Source organism: Ursus arctos, unplaced genomic scaffold (assembly GCF_023065955.2).
Source record: "Ursus arctos isolate Adak ecotype North America unplaced genomic scaffold, UrsArc2.0 scaffold_7, whole genome shotgun sequence".
Classification (NCBI taxonomy): Eukaryota; Metazoa; Chordata; class Mammalia; order Carnivora; family Ursidae; genus Ursus; species Ursus arctos.
This window is the reverse complement of record NW_026623089.1, coordinates 45,991,704-46,013,130: the sequence shown is the minus strand read 5'-3', so window position 1 is coordinate 46,013,130 and position 21,427 is coordinate 45,991,704. Positions and strand designations below refer to the sequence as shown.

At 53.4% G+C, this 21,427-nt stretch overlaps 1 protein-coding gene across 2 annotated transcripts; it reads right to left on the bottom strand.

Moving 5' to 3' along the window:
• On the bottom strand, positions 1 to 20,710 carry MAT1A (methionine adenosyltransferase 1A). 2 transcript variants are annotated; one of them, XM_026504562.4, is made up of 10 exons: positions 16,727 to 20,710; positions 16,281 to 16,643; positions 12,889 to 12,966; positions 11,981 to 12,103; positions 9,027 to 9,139; positions 8,633 to 8,776; positions 4,234 to 4,452; positions 2,996 to 3,178; positions 2,554 to 2,687; positions 1 to 1,919 (listed from the first exon to the last, which is right to left on the bottom strand). In XM_026504562.4, the coding sequence occupies exons 2-10, from the start codon at positions 16,372 to 16,374 to the stop codon at positions 1,817 to 1,819; spliced, it is 1,191 nt and encodes a 396-aa protein (XP_026360347.1). In that variant the 5' UTR covers positions 16,375 to 16,643; positions 16,727 to 20,710; the 3' UTR covers positions 1 to 1,816. The 2 variants fall into 2 exon arrangements, with proteins under 2 accessions (XP_026360347.1, XP_044242173.2); XM_044386238.2 differs by lacking the exons at positions 16,281 to 16,643; positions 16,727 to 20,710 and adding an exon at positions 14,689 to 16,274.
• Positions 20,711 to 21,427: the final 717 nt, after the last annotated feature.

The following is a 21,427-nucleotide window of genomic DNA, read 5'->3' as shown; positions in this document are numbered from 1 at the left end:
TAGTTGTTCCTTCAGTTTGATTCACTGAAGGACTGTTTATTCCGTTTTATTTATCCTGTCCTAGTAGGGACTATTAACAAAGGTTCTAGATTCTTACAAACAATGTTGACCCCCAAAAAGACCTTGTTTCTCTAGGGGGGTGGGGAAAGTATACAATCATGAATTTTCACTTCCAACATGGCCCCCGTGAGAGGAACTCACCGCCCACAAACCCGGGCCTCCCTCTCTTGGCAGGAGCTTGAGACTTGCTGGGTGACCAGTGCCCGCAGACACACCAGAGCCTCCAGGGTGGACACAAGCTCTAGGCTTAGATGCGAATCAGGGCTTCTTTTTCCTTCCCGGAAGAGCTGCCTTTTCTCTGACGGAAAGAGAAGAGCCTCGGGTCTTTGTGCTTCAGGCCTAGAGCCCAGATGCAGGCTGTCTGCTCCCCGGATGAGGCTTCGTGGGCTGCCCGTCCAGCCAGAACCAGCACCACACGCCCTGGAAAGATGCCCAGTCTCCAATGTTCTCTTGGGACCCGTGGAGACCCCCACCCAAGCCTGCGGTCTAGGCAGCTAGGGAGAAGGCAGAGACGCTGCTGTCAGAGGCCCAGGCTGAGGACAGGTGGGGTAGGTAGTGCTGGCCAGGGATGGAAAGGCCGGTGAATGTGCAGCTTCCAAGACCCTAGCACACCGAGGACCATTCAGGTCCCGTGGGTACCGTGGCCCAGAAGCCACCGGGCAAAGGCAGGATTTCCTCATGACATCCCAGCCAACTTGTCTACCACTGGGAGTTCAGCCCTGCCACCTGGGTCACTATTTAACATCAGATGTTTGGGCCTCACAACTGGCCTCTCTGGAAGGGGCATCTGAGGGGCTCTCCCACTCGTTCTAACAGCACTCAGATAACGAGGCCGGAGAGAGGGAGGACTTGAAGGACACAGGGTTCTGGTGCCCTAAGGGGCTGGCCACCTGAGCTAGGACAAGCTGCTTCTCTGTCCTGACTTTGCGTATCACTGCCCAGGGCTCACCAAGAGCCAGGAGTTAATCCCCTAATCCCAGCAACCTGGGGTCTTCAGGGCAGAGGTCACATGGCTTCCTCTCAAATCTGTTTTGGCATCACTCAGCCTGCATCTGTCATGACATGGGAACGGGGCTGGGGGGCATACGGGTTCCTGAGTCAGAGCTCCTGAACTGTGTCTAGGTCCTGCCACGTGTGGCTGTGGGACCTTGGGAAAGTTACCTAGGTAGTCTGTGCCTCAGTTTCCCCCTATAGAAGGGGGATTGAGGTGTTACCTCATCATGTTGCAGTGAAGAAGAAATGAGATCAGTAATTAGCTCCGTGCCTCACACATTTGTATTTGCTTAGGACAGGTCAGCCCCTGCTCCTACCCCGGCCCCGTGTCTAGTCCGGGCGGCCTCTGTGAAGGCCCTAGCTCCGGGCACAGGCCACAGATGTGAAGGGCAGACCCGGCACACCCAGGATCCCTGAGATTGGTGAGGGAGGAGCGGACTGCTCACGGGGGAGGTGAGTGAGGGGATTTGCTCTTGACAGGGGTGGTTTTTCCACTAAATGACCATGGCCTTGATCTGAGGGAAAAGCAGGGGAACATTGTGACTACCCTCCTGAGGAGGCGTGACCCCCAGCACCAGCAAGCCTCCTGCCATTCACAGTGATGCGCAGGGCTAACCCTGGGGGTGTGGCTTGGCCCAGGAGAGGGCAGAGGGGGGCAGTCAGGGCCCTGGGTCTGGGACATGGGAGAGCTGGGATCCTGAAGAAGAGGAACCAGGCCACCCAAGCGCCTCCAGGGCCAGGCCAGGCCCTGCTCCCACCAGCTCTAAAACACAAGCTTCTTGGGAATTTCCCACGGGAACTCGCTTCTTCCGAAATGGCCGTAGCACGCCGTCTTCTGGTAGATGGGCTTCTTCAAATCCAAGTCCCTGCACAGTCAGCAGAGGAAAGGGTCATTTTAAATGGAAAAGGAGCAGAGTTTCTCTGAATGTTGAGCACAGGAGTGATTAAGAGAGTGTGATGGTCTTTGCATGGCGCATCCCCCACTCAGAGCCGTTTCCCATAAACTTCCTGTCTGAGCCACACCACACCTTCTGAGATGACTGTCACTGGCCCTTAGGAGACAGGCTCAGACACACACACCCAGGACCCAGAATCTGAACTCTGGTCTCACCGTGCCTCACTCCTCTCCTCTCCACTCACTGGCCTGGCACAGACCTACAACATCGCCAAGCTCCAGAAAGCAGGGACGGCATTGGAAACAAGGGTAGATGGGACTAGACGTGCTGGCTCACTTCTCAGCATTTGGCCTTACCACTACTTTCCTATGACCCCCAACCTGCTCAGAGATGGCCCCACTGGAGTCAGTGTCTCTGGGCCAGCCTCCTGCGGCTGGAAAGCAGGCATCCTGCATTTGGGCTGTGTGTCGTGCTGGGCCAGGAGCCTCGGGGCCCTCCTGCTTTGGGGAGGCTGAAAGTCCTTCCATTTCCCTTCCAGTGGAACGGAGCCCTTGAGTGAGGGAGGAGGAAGGGCCTATTGGTGGCAATGGGGCGGCACTTTTACCTGACAATGACCCCAGGCCGAAGGTCGAAGTTCTTATTGACCACATCTAGCAGCTCTCTCTCGGTCTTCTGAGAGGTTCCGTAGGTGAAGATGGAAATGGACAGTGGCTCAGCCACACCAATGGCGTAGGAAACCTTCCAGAAGAGAGCAGGGTCAGGGACAGAAGCCTCTGTGTAAATGTCCTCAGGGAGGGGCAGCTGGAACCACCCATCACTTGCCCAACATGCTCCCCAACCTTGTCTGCCTGGAAAAGTCCCCACCATCTTCACAGTGAGCAGCACTTTCTCTATCTTCCTGTCTCCTTGAAGATTCTTTCCCCCTCCCTCCGGTTTTCAGGATACGTGCCCTAGAGCCCTTGGCAGAGTGTGTGGGCTTCCTACCAGGCCAGCATGTCCCCCCGCCCCGGGGCCAAGATGGGGTGGTCAGAGGGGGGCCCACCCACCTGCACGAGCACTCTCCGGCAGAGCCCCGCTTTCACCAGGGACTTGGCCACCCAGCGGGCCGCGTACGCCGCCGAGCGGTCCACTTTGGTGTAGTCCTTCCCAGAGAAGGCCCCTCCGCCGTGTGCCCCCCAGCCGCCATAGGTGTCCACGATGATCTTACGGCCAGTGACGCCTGCGTCCCCCTGCAGAGCGAAAGGAGGATGGGGAGGGAGAAGATGAGAACCAGAGTGGCCAGAGGGCGGGGTGGACGGGCAGCGACAGCACCGCAATGGCCGCTGGACTTCCGCGGAAACGGTGCCCTGAAGCTGCCTGTGGGCATTTTTCAAAGACCCCGCCCCTCCCCCCAAAGCTGGAAACCCTGGGCTCAAACCCCAGTTCAGTCACTGACCAAGGGGCCAGAGGTTCTCTGGGATCCCAGCCAGCTCCTACTTCAGTCTTTGTTTTTGTGTCAGTCATGCTGGAGAAGTCCGACTGCAGGAGGGAACTGTGCCATTGCTAAGTACGCCCTGGGCTGTGGCCCTGGCTGGTGGCACCCGGCACGTGCCACGGGGCCCGTTTCCTCCCGTGTCTGCTCTGTGCAACACCAGCCAGTCACCATGTTTTGAACGGGCAGGGGCTCCATGTTCAGTGCTTTGGGGAAAGACTGCGTACTCTATCCCACTGCTTAGAGACCCACAGTTCCCACTAGCACATCTAGGCTTTGAGACGTCCCACAAGAAAGTACAGTCTGCTTTGCCTTTCTTTTACCCTGTGTCTCTGCTCTACATTTGATCACGGAACCCATTACGGGGGCTCTCAAAGGGGAGCTCTGCCAACCCCCACTCCCTCTCTCCCCGCGGTACAGGAGAAAGGGGCAGCAGGGGTCCCCTTCGAAACACCTGCCCCCACACGAGTTAAAGGTAACCCGTGGCAAAGACCCCATAATGCCACCTGGGAAAGGCCAGTCACCGGCAATGGTGAGTTGGCAACTCAGCAGGGCGAGGCAGCAACTTGGGCAAGTATGACCGGGGTGGGGGGATGGCCAGGCCGAACTAGGTGGGAGAGTCCTGGGGACATGTCCCCAGTTCCACATGCACTGACACACAGCAGGCCCCACGGGATGTGAGCCAACCTCATGTTTTGTCCAGGGCCAGACGCGGCTGAGCCACACAAAACCACCTCGTCCTTTGTGCTCGGGGAGGTAAGCAACCCCAGTAACAAAGACACGTCAAGACTCTGCTCAGAAGCAAGGGCGCACCTGGGGGCCTCCGATGACAAACCGCCCACTGGGCTGCAGGTGGTAAACGGTGTCTTCGTCCAGGTATTTGGCAGGCACCACGGCCTTGATCACCTGCTCCTTCAGGGCTTTGCGCATGTCCTCCAGGGTTATGTCCTCGTTGTGCTGCACGGAGATGACGATGGTGTGGATGCGCACGGGGATGACTGCGCCATTGTCCTGGATGTACTGAACTGTCACCTGTTGGGTCACAAGGGCAGGAGGAGACATTGTAAGGCCCTGCCCTGAGCTGAGGACACATTGCTGCCAGAAGCAGGCAGGGCTCCCAGGAGCCACGTGAGGGGGGCCTCCAGGAAAGTTAATCTGACATAGTCGTATATTTGAGCAATTGCCCCGTGCTATGTACGGGATGACGGGGTACAAGGCGTAAGCTATTCCCACCTATGACTGCAATTAGTGCCCCTTAGAGACTCAGGGTTACAGAGTTTCCTCTCTGTTTGTGACCCAACTAGACTCCTCCCCTTCAATCTCAGAGGGCTCTTGGTGTCAACGAATGTCCCCTTGGCCAAAGCCCTCTCTTGACCCTCCATGGCCCGGCTCCTGCCAAGGAGCATAGGCGTCCGTGGGCCAGGCCGGCTGCCCCAGCCCCTCAGTGGAGGAGCTCTGGAAGTGTATGGGGCCAGGGGACTTGCCTGTAGGGACACGGTGAGAGGGGTTCAGGTGAGGCTGGCTGAGATTGAGGGGGAGCAAGCTCCAGACGGGCAGCCTCTGGCTGTCTGAGCTAAAGAAAGGAGAAGCAGAGAGCACGTGGAGAGGAGGAGCCCATCCGCAGCACCCTTGCAAGTGAGCGGTTCTAATGCTCACTTCTACCCAGCCGGGGCAGTTCTGTGCCCATTCTGGCCATTATCAAGTCATATTGAAGCCATCCCAGCAAGACTGGCATTCTTATCTCCACTTTACAAATGAGAAAAACCAGGCTATGAGAAGCGGAGCAACTTGTCTGAAGTCACACAGCAGGCAGAGAAAAGCCAAAGAGCCAGACCCCGTTCTGTCCAATCCAAAAGCCAGTGTCATTCCCACGGCAGCACAGACAAAATCCTCCTTCCCAGACCTGCACAGACCTGCACACACCCATCAGTGAGCACGAGAACCCCATGTCACAGCCTGATCTGACCAAGCACTGCGGTCTGGGCATGCCAGGCTTGCAAAGCGAGAGGGAAGGGGACAGTAAGGATGGCAGGTGAAGCTGGGAAAGTAGCTAGAAGCCCTGCCCAAAGCTGTGGGAAGCTGTTGCTAGCCCTGTTTTAAAGACGGAGAGCTGAGCTTTCAGAGCATAAGGACCTTGGTCAAGATCACACAGCCGATAAGAGCCGGGCTCTGCCCTGGAGCTCTGTGGCCCAGTAGCTGGGGCTCTGCCCAGCAGAAGGCTGCCGCTCAGGGCCCTGAGGGAGACACAGGAGCCACAGGCCCCAGTGCCACCCTAGGCAGTGTAGACCCACGGCGGGGGGAAGCCGGGGGTATGCAGAACCTGCAGGAGTGCAGCTAGGCCAGATGTCCCTGGTTAACCATGCTGACTGGCAGGTGCCCCACTGCTTCCTACCCCAGGGCCTTGAGAGGACCCCAGGACAGCCAACAGTGCCTCCCCAGGGCTGTGCCTGCGGCAGGATCTCTGCCTGCCCAAGTCCCCTCCGATATCCACAGAACACTGGGCCTGTTTCAAACTCCTACTCTGTGCCCTGCCTGGTCCGAAGAGCCAGAGAGTGGAGTCCAGAAGAAGGAAGAGAAAGAGACTTGCCCAGGTGATCTCTGATCCTAGCTTAAGAGGCAGGTGCGCGTGGACATCTGTGTATCGAGAGCAACCTTTAAATGCTGGGCTGTCGCACAGATGCGACAGGGAGCCAGAGCTGGGGTGGGGGCTCCCAGGAGGGGTCCCTGTGACCGGCTCTGGGACCAGATCCACTGCATGGGCATCAGCCCCCAGGAGAAGGCTCGCACCCTGAGGATCTGTGGGGGCCCGTCTCCACCGCTCCCCTGCTCCCCGGACTTCCCGCTCGGCCAGCCGTAAGCCCTGGGCAGCATTGGCAGGGCGAAGGGTTCCAAGTACGCCCCTTATCTCACCACGTCAGCAAGATGTGGGGAAAAACACACCATGGAAACACAACTCTGATCAGGTATAAAAATAGCCACCCGCTAGTGCCCCTCGAGTCTCCATATCAGCAGCAAGAATTTGTTCAGGTGGAAAGATTCATCCTGTTCACAGTCAACACTCTGCTCAGATGATGAAAGTCCTTCTCGAACGGGCTCGGGAGCTGGCCCCAAGACTGGTCCTGACACTGTGCAGCTCACAGTGAGGCAGCCGCGTGCAGGGCACCTCGGGTGGCCGGGGCAGACCCACACCCGTGGCTCTCCGATGCCAGGGGCTCGGCCCCCCTGTGGCAGGGCAGTGAGGCGGACTTCGGTGTCCAGATAGCATTAAGAGGTTTCGTGTAGTTCTGCAGGAAGGGAGCCCCTGGAAGAGCACATGCTCGCCCCCCACCGCCCCCGCCGCCATGGACTTGGAAGCCCTCAAGGATTAGGCGAGATGATGCAGGCCTTCCCTGTTTCTGCCGGTGCCACGGGGGTGCCTCCGGGCCCCTCTGTCACACAAGGAAAAGGAAAGCCCTGTCGCTTGACTTCCTCCCACCTCTGTTCCCCGATTCTGTGTTCTGCGAATCTCCGCCCCACCTCCCGTCACAGCACAGCCCTGGCACAGGACAGAGCCGGGCGCGCCAGCACCTGCATGCCCCTCTCATTTGATACCACCGCAGTCTTTACATGTTAGCTCCCCTGCCCCACAACCTCAGAGAACACCTGAGGAGTGCTGATGGTTCCACTCCCCACCTCGGGGTACACGTGGCGAACACCGGGAAGGGTTTGCTTTAGACTGCAAATGCACTTCCTTGGCTCGGGTTCAGCCCAGTTGCGACCTCTGCCCTGTGTGGCCTCCCACCTGGGCCGAGATGAAGCACAGGGGTAATGGGACATGCTGAGCTCCATGCCGAGCTACACAACCCCATGAGCCAAATTCCAACTACAGGACCAAGAGAAGGCCCCGTCAGGTGTCGGCCCCCAGGGCAAACCACCGGAGGTGGGAGCTTTGCTGGCCACTGATGGACAGGTGAGAATCAGTGAAGATTCCAGGTAAGGCGAAGGGTAGGGAGCACAGGTGCAAAGCACTAAGAAACAAGGGGAACAGGAGAGAAATCAGCCAGATTAAGCAGACTGGGGGAGGGGAGGTAGAGGAAGGTAAAACCGGAAGAGCATACAAGGTTTGGAATAACAAGCAGGGGGTTTGCCCCCCTGTAGGAAGCAGAAAATTGCAGAGGATTCTAAGCAAGTATTAGGAAATAAGGAAAAGTCCAAACGGAGTTAAGGGGGGTTTCCAGGCAGGGAGAATCCTCAGGAGGGCAGCGTGCAGACCCTGGCCCCTGGGAAGCAGGCTGGAGAAGAAGATGGAGAAGAGAGGCTCTCTAGGGAAAAGGCCGAGCAGGGCAGGGTGGAGACAGACGGGGTGCTGAGCAGGAGGGGGGGCACCACCGCACCCTTGAGCTGAGGAGGAGGTGACACTGAGGCTGCACACGATGGCTCTCGGACACAGGTGTTTGCAGGGGGAATGGGAAACACGGCGGCCGATTCAGAGAACCCACAGGTAGAAGCTTGGGGCGCAGAGTGGGACGAGGTGGAAATCGGGCACGAGCGTGGGTGGAGGGGGAGAGGGTGTGCACGAAGCGGCAAGGATCTGTTGGAGGGTGGAAGAGGAGCCAGGGAAGGAAGCCCGGGAAAGGGTCCCCGGGGTTAGACAGGGCAGGGATGTGGAGAGCGGGGGCAGACAGGGCGCGTCCACGTGCGCGAACACTTGCATCACCGCCGACCTTCAAATGTGGACTTCGGCGAGGATTTCCTCACTGCAGGGAGCAGCGAGGTCACGGCCCAAGGGGACAGAGAGTCCAAAACAGCAAAGGGAAAGCCTTTTTATGAGGAACAGGGGTAAAGGGCTACAGCGAGACGCAGACAGCCCTTGTCAACTCAGTGTTCAGTCCTTGCTCCAGGCGTGGGGACCTGTGGCCGTGGAAGGGCAGTGACCGAAAGTCTGAAATCGATTAAGCACCGTGTGGCACATGACCAGAGTCAACATACGCTAAGAAGGCAAAAAAGAAACATCTAGAACTGTTCTTTCCATTTTTCTGTATTTTAAACATTTTTTCATTAAAAAATTGGGAGAGAAAACATGCAGACTTGAAGAGTCTTCAAATAAATAGTCCTTTCCACAATCAACAATTCTCTGCGTGTCCAGACTGAATGATGACACGAATCAAGAGGACCTGGGGGTGCTGGACGGGTGTGTCTGGGGCTCCGTGGGAGGCGAAAGGAGGAGGCTCACCTGAGTCTTGGAGTCAGGCCTCAGCCAGGGGAGGACCCCGGAGCGTCTGAGGTCGGCCATCCGGGCGTTGAGTTTGTGAGCGAGGATGATAGTGAGGGGCATGCACTCTTCCGTCTCATCGGTGGCATAGCCAAACATCAAACCCTACAGCAGGGCAGAGGGCCGACTGAGCAAGCCCGCTTTAGACAACGGGACAACGTTCTTCCCACCTAACACTTGGCTGGCACTCCGGCGTGCACTGGGTGCCTCGTGCATGCACCGTCCGCATGGGAGTACGTCCCATCCAGTACTCGTGACCTTCCAGCCCGCTCCTTCCAGGGGCCCGAGCCAGCACAGAGACAGACAGTGCTCTCCCGGTGACCTGACTCCGCGCCCACGCTCCCTGTTTAGCTACCTGATCCCCGGCCCCGACGTCCTCTTCATTTCTGTCCAGATGCACACACTGGGCGATATCCGGGGACTGCTGCTCCAAAGCCACCAGCACGTTGCAGGTCTTGAAGTCAAAGCCTAGGCAGAAGGACAAGCGGGCCTTAGTGGGGACACATCAGGCAGAGGGTGGCTGCGAGCTTCCTGGCGGACTGCTCAGCTCCCGACATGGCATCTGGTGTTGGGGTGGGTGGTGTCTAACCAGCTGGGGTCTCTCTGGGCTCAAAGCTGAGGCCCAGGGATGGGGAAGCCCCTGTAGCCTTCCCATAGGATCATCCGGAATTCTAAGTCAAGGAAAATCCTCCATAGTGCATTTTACTATATTAAATTATACCCGGATTAAAAATATATACCCCACACAGAACTGCAATAGGAAAACCAGATTAAGAACTATAGCCGCTCTAGCTGAGGAGCAGGTGGGTGACTCATGGCCCTGCCCCCTTAGGCACCTTCTAAGACCCAGGCTGCAACCTTCCAGCACTGCAGTTCAGAAGTGCAGGTGTGTGCCTGATGCAGGCATGAAATATACTGGACGAACGCAGTACACGGGAACTACCCAGACAGGCTCCCAGACTAGAGTCCTTTGATCCCAGGCAATGCCCAGGGCTTGGGGCAAAATGGAAAAGGCACCCCTGTGGAGGCCGAGGCCCCGTCTGCCCATCCTCAAAGGTCAGGCAGGGAGATGGAGACCATTCTCCCCAGTGAGGTACCGTAGGCCGGGCACTGGTTCATAGAGGTTTGACCAGCGGCAGCCCAGCCCAAGGAGCCCCGGGAAAGGGCCCCCACGCCCGGACAGCACACTCCTCTCCCTGTAGGTCCTCAGGCCTTGCTGGGCTCAGCCTTGGGGACTGCGTGAATGAGGGGCTGAAACTCACAGCAGCCCCACTGCAAGGTCAAGAGTTAGTGACAAGCTGAGTAACTGGCACTCTCTTGCCAGTCTATTCGACCTAGCCTGTTGGTGTGAGCTCCCTAAAACCAACCAACCAATCAGCCAGCCAACCAGCCAACCCAGATCCAGTCTATTGTTTCTGTGCATGCTTCACGTGGGGACTTCCTGCCAAATGAGGCAGAACCCAAACCCCTGAGCCCCACCCAGCCCCTCCCAGCTGAACCACTCCAGCCATCACAGGCTTGGACATAGCCTCCAGCAGGGCTCACTTTTCTAACTCTACTAGGTGTCTCTGTGTAGACTACTCCTCCTCCTGCTCCTGTCCCCACGCACCCAAATCCCACCAGCTCTCAGCAAACGTCCCCGGACCTTCCCTCCCCCTCTGTCCCTTCACTGCGCACTGTGCCACCGACTCGCCACTGGGCGTCTCCTACCGCACTGTTAAATGCCAGGCAGTGCCCCCGCTCCGGGAGCATCAGGTCGCCTTCGTTCTTCGCAGCTTCCTGTTCCCAGGGAATGTTTTTGGTGCACGAACCAATGAACCATCATCAGAGGCTGCCGAGAGGACTCACCATTGTGCCTTAAACATTTTGCACTTGTCCTAATCACTCCCTAAATGGTGAATCTTCTCAACGCTGCAAACCCATGGAGGGCTCCAAGTGATTTGGACACACGGAATTCAGGGGTCTAAGGGCACAGGAGCAGCGCTCGGAAGGCAGCCAGCCCAGCAACTGTGCAGCCCAGAGCAGTGAGGGGCAGTTAGCCTGGGGCCAGGCTAAGGCAGCCGCCATGCTGCGTGGGGTCCTCTGGGGACAAGCTGGGCACGCAGAAATGCCGCCAGCAGCAGAGCTGGGCTCTCTCTCTCACTTCCCTCTTTCTAGGAGTCATGGTCTCCTGGGAAGTTTCCCTTCTACCTAGTGCAGAACAAGACTTGCTATTGAATAACGTCTACCCGAATGCAAGCAATCGGCTTTTCCTCGTAGAACAGGGCAAAGGCTCTGCATGGTAGCAGAAAGAGCCTGTGCTCACTGGTTCTCCTCCCACTGATTCCTGCCACAGCCCCCCAGCCTTTCACGTGCTCAAGGGGGTGCTCTCGGGCAGCTCAGAAGGCAGCTGCACTGAGCTTCTGTGTCTGCACCCTCAGTGGCGAGTGGCTCTCGCTCATACGTGTGCAGTGCATTGTCCCCGCCTGCCCCGACCCGCGGCGACGGCACACGTCACCCTAAAGATCCAGTAGCTGGGATGTCAGGGCACACAGGCCCTCAGCATCTGGCTCTCACATGCTGTCCTCTGAGGCCGCTCCAGGCTGGGCCCGTTCCTGACCTCCGCCGTCTTAGATGTTGGAATCTGCTTTGGGCCCTTCTGTTCTTTCCAGCTGTCACCTCCCCTGATCACAGCGCTCCACCTCACTTCCTGCCATGGCCTGTGTCCCTTCCCTGGAATGCAGGTGCCCACACTGCCTGGCCCTGGAGCCCACCTTGGCCAGCCTGTCTCCTTCACCTGCCGCGGGTACCGGTTCTGGACGGAGTTGCCCTTTCGTCTATCATGAGAAGCAGCATAGGGAAGCAGAAAGCACAGGAGTCCACTCGGGCAGCCACCTTGTGGCTGTCACCTTACGCAAATTGTGGACATTCCCAAGCTTCAGTTTCCTCGTCTGCCGGAGGAGCGCCGCAGAGGGCCTCAAACAATGAACAGGACACCGGCAAAGAGCAGCCCCAGCGCCTGGCAGAGAACACGTCCCCAGCAGGGTGCAGCTCCCTTTACTCGGTGCTTCTCTCTTCCAAAGCCTTCGTCAGCACCACGAAGACCAGAGTCAACAACGGACAGACGGACGGACAGACACGGGCTAGTTCAACTAGGCGCTGTCACGTGGGCCACCATGCTGTTGCCACAGACTTTGACCCCTGACCCTGCCAGGTGGGCCTAGGAATGTTTTCCTCCCGGTGGTATTTGCACTTGCCGAGGACAGAGAGCCTCTGCTGGGGCGCAGCGCCCGGGCGCCCACGCGTCTCCAACCCGGGGCCCCGCCTCACCCTTGGCAGAGTCGTCGTAGCCAATGTGCCTGATGGTGCCTCTCACCACCCGCTGGTAGTCCACCGTGGCCGTGGAGGTGATCTCGCCGCAAAGCAGCACCATGCCCGTCTTACACACTGTCTCTGCGAGAGAGGGAGAAAAGTCGGCGGCCACAAGCCAGCAAAGGGGAGCCCCACTCCCAGTCTCTCGGAAAGAGTCTCACAAGGCACAGATTCCGGACATAAAAGACTAATGCTAACAAACAGAGTAAATCCCAGCGGGAGTGCTGAGCACGTGTCAAAGCCGCCCGGGGCACTACTCTTCGGACAGAACGGGTCACACCTCGCTTCGCGGTGAGCACCTCCTGCTCGTGTCATCTCAAACCACTTATTTAGCCTCTCTCAGGCTGCTTCCCCGACTGCTACCTGAAGACAACAGTTCCACTGGACTGCCATGTGGATCAGAGCGAGCCGATCCGGGGTAGGTGGCCGTCATAAAGAGTGCGGGCATCACGCATCGGCGTCCGGCATGCCTCTCCCGCCCCTTCTTGCTAACGCTGCACCACAGGCTGAGATCCTGAGATCAAGGCGGGCCGACCTTCTCACTGGCTATGCACAAAGGTATCAGGGTGAGGTCACCCTCGGAGGGCACAGGTCCCTGTGGTGTTCAGGGCAGGGGCTAGGGTGGCTCTGGAGAAGGAGGAAGCCGTCTGTGCAGCACACCGTGAGGACAGCGGGGCTCTGGTCTCCATGCAGCACCCCTGCCCCGTGACCTTGGCCAAGGCCTTGATTGAGCTGCACCCATGATCACTTTGGCGTTGGGGCCCCTGACTCCCTGCTGTGTCGACAGCCCCCCAGCACAGGCTCAGGCAAAAGCCTCGAGCCCAGCCAGCTGAGGTCTTCACAAGGAGGGAGCAGGCGTTTCTTACCACAGGCCACCTTGGCGTTGGGGTCCTGCTTCAGATGGGCATCCAGCACGGCATCACTGATCTGGTCGCAGATTTTGTCTGCACAGGAACGAATGTTTGTGAGAATCGCAGAAATATTAGGGCTAACAAACTGAAAAGTTAAAATAATTAGATATTTGGTAAGTTTACATACCAAATTTACCTACCTAATTTTTATAAAAAATTAGGAACCTTTTGAAATTTTTAGTTCTTCCTTTTTCTGCCTAATTTTGGATGATTTATATTATATAAACTCATAGACTTCCCTAAAAAACAAATACATTCCCAAATCAGTTCTAAGGGACTAAAGCAATTCACACACACACACACACACACACACACACACACACACACACACACATTCTCCTCCTAAAAAGTCTCTCATTCCTCAAGATATTCCCTTTAAGTCTAAAATCCAGAAAACTCCTAGAAATAGAAGTTAAAATAGCTAACATCGGTAAGATCAGGTGCCAACACGTAAGATCAGATGGGACAAACAGATGCATTGCTCCACAGGTTCTAGAAGCTACGGTGTGCTGTGTATACGATACTACGCCCAAATCCACCGCCCCACCCACAGGGATTCCAGAACACAGCTTCCACACAGCCCCGCGTCTCCACAGACATTTCCATAAGCAGCTCTCAGATCATGCCCACGGTCATGCAGTCTCCTGAAGGCTCGATGTCCTAATAGCTGGGTTTGGCCTCAGTCAAGGTGGGACTGACAATGGCTCAGCAGGAGCTGGGATCTGATCTTTTCCACCACTTGCCTTAAGGATTCTACATGGTTGAGCCTGCAGACCCTTGGTTCATTGCACTGTGGAAAATCCACTCTTGCACTGGGGTTGTGTAAACTGTCAATGTTCACAGATTCAGAAATAAAAGTGACATCTATTTACACATATTACATCTCATTTAATGTTCAAAATACCCATAAAGTTTGCTCTTAATAGATTAATAAGGTTTTTCCCCAGCTTTATCAAGGTATAATTGGTGTACGAAAAAAATCTGCATAAAATTAAAGTATACAATTTGGGGAGTCTGGACATGTGAATACACTTATGTGCCTATCACCATAAACAAGGTAATAAACATATCCGTCACCTCCAAAAGTTCCCTTGCGTCCTTCTGTTTTGTTTTTGCTTTTCAGTTTTCATATTAAGGATCCAGATCCAGAATCAAGTGGTTCTGCTCTCATGAGTGCATCATTTAAAATGTTAACGTCAATGCAACTTAAAAGATTAATCTGCCATTCAGTTTAGAATTTTCTAAACTTTCCTTCGGAAACCGCTACTACACCGTGAGGCTTTCTCAATGCCAACTCCCGCCGATGGCAGATCCTGATTGTAAATCTAGGTTTGTCTGAGGCCACCGCCTCGGCGCACCCCTACCAATGAAGGCCTGCTGCTAAAATACGCGTTTAGGCTTACCCATCAGGACTCCTAGCGTTACTCACATGGATGACGCTGCTTTTTTCAAGGACACGGGTCTCCTGTCTGCAGGCCACACAAGGAAGTGGGATGGTGGTATTAGGGGTAAAGCTGGAGCTGAGCAAGAGTGTTAAGATAGCCCCACAAAGTAAAGGAGTGCCTAAGGAGGCCCTTTCTGAGCTCTCTCTAGGCTGTCGGAATTTCTATCAATATCACCCAGTAGCTTTAAGGTAGCCAAAGAGCCGGTTTTCTTGGAGTTGGAAAAGCATTCATACTACCCCGCTGGTGGAGAAGAAGTCAGTACTGGACTGATGAGCAAGCCATCACCAAGCCTTAGGGGACGCTGACTTACATGGACAATTAACTGATTGTGGCAAGCGAAGCGAGAGGCCGACAAGTTGAAAGGCTACCAGTAAGTAGACCAAACAGCCAGCTGGTTGGCTAGAATTTTTCTTCTCCGTCCACTGAGCGCACTGCTATATGTACGAGGGGACCACTGGCCACTGCGTGTCAAGCACCCACATCCTCTAGGTGGAGCAAAGCCTTCTCCTAACCCATGTATGGTCTTCATAGGTTACATACAAATGAACCCAAGGTTACGAGCATTGCAGACCTAGACACATTATAAAGCTGTGCACAATGCAAGAGGCTATTTGTTTTGAATTGAGCTAAGTCACCTCCAAAACCCAGCGTAAGCCAAGGTTTCTCAACAGCGGTACTATTGACATTGGGGCTGGAAAATTCTTTGTTGCAGGGGGGAGGGTCTTGTGCATTCGGGATGTTTAGAAGCATACCTGGCCTCTATCCACAAAGTGCCAGTAGCACCCCAACCCCTCAGGGCAGAGTTACGACAGACAATCAAAACCTTTTCCAGAAAGACCAATACAAAACGCCCTTAGGGGAAAAGGGTAACGTCGCCCCCTGTTGAGAACCACTGTCGAAAGCATATGGAAGGGGTGGTGTGAGGAGATGTCCAAAGCTCAGTTACAAGGTATGAAAGAACATGGATGAGGAAGATGAAGAAAAGGTAGCCTTGGTGATAAGTTACCAAAACTTCAAATACTCAAAAGAATATTGAAGAAGTGCTTAAAGACGTAAATCAGTGTGTCTAGCCCTTAGGATTCTTCTAGAACAGTGATTCTGGGTGTGGTTCCCACAGCAGCAGCAGCAGCATCTCCTGCGAACTTTTATTAAAAATGCAAATCCGGAGCCTCACCCAAGACCTTCTAAATCAGAGACTCCGGGGGTGGGCGCCGCAGTCCGAGTTAGCAAGCCCGCCGGGTGACGCAGATGCCCCCGGAGGTCTGAGAACCACTGACCTCCAACCCGAGGCTCCGATCGTGGGCCTCACTGTTCGCATGTGTGAGCCTCTCCCGTTTCCCATACCACCAAAAACTGCTCGAATGTTCTTCCTCTTTGGGAGGTCCCCTGTGCTTCTCTCAGGTAACACACCTGAGGCCTTCAGGACCTGGCGCTCTAGCTCAGCGACTCCCAGAATGTGCTGTGCATGCCTAGACTACACGGGCCTTACAGGCAAAACTCCGTGACCGTGGTCTTATCCGAGGGAACATTCTCTGTCTACTTAAGTCGCTCATCGATAATGAAGCTTTATCCTCGCCCCCCAAAATATATGTAAAGTTGCTATCTGACAATACGTGTCCTATGTACAGTATGTTCCGTCAACCCACGGTGTGTTCTCTGCTGTGGCCTCACCATGCGGAGATGCTGGAGGTGGGCACAGCACGAACCCTCGGCTTCATTCCCTGACCGCGTCTCATTTCACACTCAGTGGCTGTTTTACAAACTACAGGTCAATAGCATGAAAACCGCCTCATATTGTGCCTCCAGCGATCCCGCAGGGGAACCAACCCAAACTGTGTGTAAGGCCCTTCGTAGAACGACTCCCCCGGCAGCGCTGCCACGGGCCCACGACCGCCTACTTACCCGGGTGTCCCTCTCCGACCGACTCCGATGTGAACATGAAGGCTCCTTCTTCACTTAGAGAATGGTCACACAAGCCGTCCACCGGGCCATTCATCTTTGCACACTTTTGCACTCGGTTTCTTCAGGACAACAATATCAACGCTGTGACTCTGCCTGCGGTTTGTTTGGGTTGTTGGTTTTGTTGGGTTTTTGTTTTTTTCCTTCTGTAAACCCAACAGGCTTGTCTTTGGCAGAGCCACTGGGTTTGTTTCTGCTGAACCGCCTGCGAGCACGTGAGAGGAAGGTGAGGACGGTGAGGAGGGAGGGACTGAGCGCGGACGTGTCACTCCCTCCGACTGGTCACAGCTTGCTCCTGAGTGACTCCTATATATAGAAAAGTGAAAGTGCCTGAGTAATCATGTGAGAAGAGTGGAGGAGTCCATTTCCTGGGAGGGGGTTCTTCTTACCTTGAGGGAGTCCAGTCGTCCGCTCGGGCGTCCCGAGCGCTAGGGTCTGGTCAATGTATGGTAAAGAAGGCTGCGTAGATTCCGCAGGACTGAAGCTCCTTTGGGACTCTGCTTCAGCTCTGCAGCTAATCTCCATATTGCTCCAAGGTTAACATCCCACGTTGGAGGGCGGGGGGGGTCTGTGGTGACTCAGGGATACAAACAGGCAGCCAGGAACTCTTTCCCAGAGACATGGTTTAGGCAAAGACTACAACACAGGGTGGCCTGGGCTCCTGAGAGCTGTCCTTCCTCCCCCACACCTTGTCTGGCTTGGGCTCTCCCCCTTCTCCTACCTTCTCAGAGCTAAAGCATGCACCTGTATTCTGAGTCAGCTTGGATGTTACACAACACATTCATTCAGAGGAAAAGCTTTTGAGCCCGTATTTTTCTGCTAATAGAAATCGCCTAAACTGTCAACGTCTGGAAGACGCTGTCAGTCACATCGACAAGCAAGATGTGAAGTCTCTGGACAGGTTACAGAAGACAATGCATTTTTGGGAAAAGGACTCTTGAGAGAAGGATTCATTACAGGGAAATTATCAGAGTCCGAGTTCCCGAAGCTCCCACAAGGTAAATTAAACATCTACTTTTTCAGTCCTGCACACCTGATCGACACCCTGCTCACACCACTCCTGCAAGGTTTTTGCTTTGACCAAGAGAAGAAGTGGACAGGCTTACATCTTTAGCCAGTTCATTCCCTAAATGACAGCGTCTCTCTCTCTCTTTGTTCTCTCCCACCCTCAGATCTAGCTGCATCCTCAGACCAGTGCCATGGTAGGGAGCTGAGATCACAGACAGTGAGAATGGGTGGAGAAACCAGTTCCCACTAGAAGGCAAGAAAACGTAGGCAGCCAAAAGCTTATGCACCAAACGCTGGACTGTGGGAAGCAAAAGTTAGGGTGCAATTCTGCTGCCCGAATCCCATCTCTACTCAGAATATGAGCATTTAAACGTTGTCTTCTGGGGCTCCGAGTCCTGAGTGTTGCCGACAGGTCAGCAGTAGCAGCAGCATTGCTCCAGGGAGAAACTTTATTAAAGTGACCTCTTCTGGGTTGAAGTAAGAGATTTTACATATTCATCAGAGCCATTTAAGAAAGAGCAAGCCGGGACGCACAGGCACAAGACTGCTGAAGGTCCAGAGAGGAAAAGGCCATCGGGAAGGGATGGAAAAATGAGGATCAAATAGGACTTTAGACAACATAGCGTTGTCCTTGTCAGCAGACAGCAGTCCTCCTGTTTGTACTTAAAATATTTCAACATCGCTGTCCCTTTGTAAATTTCTTCTGGGTACACTGGTTTCAAACCTGGAGGCAATATGAGCTAATGTTTAATGTGGACTATAGACCTAGGTTAGCCTAGCAGCTAGAACTATGGCCATTATATTTTAACTCTGCCTTAAGAGCAAGATGGAGTGTAAGTAGCAAGTACTCACCAAGGTCCCAGAGCTGGCAAGAAGTCAGAGAGCAAAGCTGCCTAACCACCCTCTGAACCCCAGAATGACTCATAGCATGGGGCAGAGGGCTGAGTCCCACACAGAGATGTGGCGCTTTCAGAGACATAAGCAGGAGGCTTCTGCAGTCTGGACGCAAATTCTGAGTGAGGGGAGGATCTGGAAGCACCAAGTTCTGTACCCATCTTATGTGTGAGTCACGTATAACATCCCCACTAAATCTAGGCCACCTTATAGTCTTTCAGCCCATAGACGTTAACAAGCAGCACACAGAACGTGGTGGGTGGGAGTGCGGGCTTCAGGGCTGGAGTCCTGTCTGGACTCTAACCTACTATCCACCCTGGGGCAGGCTTCCTAACCTCTCAGGTCCTGCTTCCTCATCTGTAAAGCAGGTTAAATGATTACCTACCCCACAGCATCATTGTGAGAAATAGATGTGGTCATTCAGATAGGGTGAGGATCGAGCACAGAGCTGGTACACAATGAGATTTCAAGGAAATATTACTTAAGCACCTTCTATGTACATATGATTTTCTTATGTAAGACGATAAAATGCAAGGCCGTAGCAATGCTGAACCTGTCCAAAGATCTCCCTCATGTAGTAAAGTTACGTTGGAGAAAAAAATTTCCACTTGCACCGAGAGTTAAAACAGTGGCTTCAATCTACCCCCTTCTGACTTAGAAAACTGAACCAACGGGGACTTTGCCATCATAAATTCCAATTTTAAAACCTGCCTTACGCACATGCTGTCCCTTACGCATGAATTGTCCTAATGTCCCCCCAGCCCTACTGATTACCTAAGTTCAGCTCAACGTGTCAAAGGCCCACAGTTGACTTCATGTCCATGCAGCAACCTTCAACTCTGAAGCTTTGCTGACAAGCCTCTGAAGAAACTTGGCTTTGAAAACAATTACTGTTTTGGTCAGATTTACCCCAATATTAAAATACAAACTACCAAATGAATATAAAATACCAGGCAAAAGGCGGTGTTTCCAGTAAGCAGCGTGTGTAAGCCACACTGACCAGTCTCATGAAGGGGATTTGAGAGCACCTGACCCTAGGTACCTAATGGAGTGCACCTGGCCCCATGGTGCCCTTGGCCAGCTCCTGCACCTGCCATGCTTGGTGGCTATGTCACAGGCAAGAGAGAGGGCAGTTTTGATGACCCAAAGCTCTGGATACAGAAGTGGAGTGCACATTCACTTCTTAAATGCTGTTTAAGCGCAAATATTTCTAAACTTTGGTGAGAAACTCCCCTAACTTAAATGGCATAATAACCACATGGAATATTTTCAAAAGATTTACTACTTTTGCCCTCATTACTTTAAGCACAAACCCTTCCCACGCATATCATCCTAGAACATGAATAACTTATTTATGAAAGAAAGATAGATTCCAATCATACATTTTTTAAAAAATTTAGGTCATTTCGGGGCACCTGTGTGGCTTAGTTAAGCGTCTGCCTTCGGCTCAGAGCATGATCCCAGGGTCCTGGGATTGAGCCCCGCATCGGGCTCCCTACTCTGCTGGGAGCCTGCTTCTTCCTCTCCCACTCCCCCTGCTTGTGTTCCCTTTCTCGCTGGCTCTCTCTCTCTCTCTGTCAAATAAATAAATAAAATCTTTTTTAAAAAATTAGTTCATTTCAACAATATGTGACTTTGGTTCAGTAAAAAATCCAAATAAGAACTCCATTTACAACAGCTATTCCGGAAAGGAAGAAAGAAATGTGGAAAGATTTCAGGGGGAAAAAAGCAGGACCTGAGCTGGACAGAGGAAGTACAGCATTTTAAAGGCAGCAGGTAGATGGGAAGGCTGTGGGGGCTTTACTAGCTAAGGACCCCAGTGTGGCTTGGAGCCAGTGCAGAGGAGCATTGCCCCAACTTTACCTGGGAGGTGTGGGGTACCTGGGTGGGGAGGGGGAGGGCCTGGGAAAGCAGGCGAGCCAGGAACTGGGACTCAGGGCATCAAGGAGCCATGCAGAGAGTCAAGCAAATGGGGGTTTCCATCTGACAGGAAAATGCAAGCTAGATTATAGAGGGAAAGCATCCCAAAATCAGAGACAAGAGGTAAAACTCCTGCTTTGATCCTGGAGTAGACTGAAGAGCAATGGACGCTGAGACATTCGTATGATGCAAATCCTGCTCTGCATTGTTGTTTTTCAAAACTCCATTGCTTCTCTTCCTAGAATCATCCCTTCCCCCAAACACATCTACCCCAGCTTCTGGGACTTAAGATCCTGAGAGGTTATTTCAATGGATACGGATCCATTACCATCCATATCTAATTTCCCGCAAACCTTGTCAGTAATTCTTCTTCAGTGGTGCCTCGGAATTCTCCCCCTCTATTTTCGTGTCCACAAATAGTACCTCTGCGCCCATCCCTGTCATCTCACATTTGAGTTAGGCACCAGCTGGGCCCACCCTCCCGTACCAACATACCCTTCAGAGGCTGGTACCGTGCTGCACAGACTAGGTGTCTTAAAACGGCCTGCTAGCTGGTACCTGGGAAAACAAGCCATCTCTTATACTACCTCACCTCAGTTAAGGAGTGCAAACAAAATATTTACACAGTAAGAGCTAAACAATCTCCTGGAAATACTCCTACGCTGGAATACCATTCAGCAGCCAAAACATTAACCACAATGTCATATGCAGAAATATGGATGAATTGAAATGGTATTCAGTGAAAAGGGGGGCAAAAGATAATATACAATCCCCTTTTAATAAAAATAAAACAAAATTTGTAGCATGTACTTTGAGGAATATATAAAGATCCAATTAAGGATTCAAAAAGAAAAAGAAGGAAGTGAGATCACTGAAAATGGTGGAGTAGAGAACTCAAAGCTTCCATTCAGCGACAAAAATCAACTAAGAACCTGGAAAAAATCCTGTTTGAATCAATTTTTGCAAACCTCTGGAATCTAGTCAAGAATTTATAGGAAGCTTAATATAGAAAGAGATTGTCACACTTATTGTGATACTTACTGCTGTCACCCTGGAGTAAGAGAATGCTATTGCATTTTAAATTGGCCACCTCATCCTGCACTCCCCAGATCAATGGTATCCATGAAGATGGTAATTCATGTTCCCAATGCAGATTGTTAGTGCAAAGTGAGCAAAACAAAACCTTATTCTCAAATAACTGAGGTTGTATTTTTTGTTTGTTTGTTTGTTTACCTGTCTACCAGCTCCCAGAAGGACTGGTGTAAGGG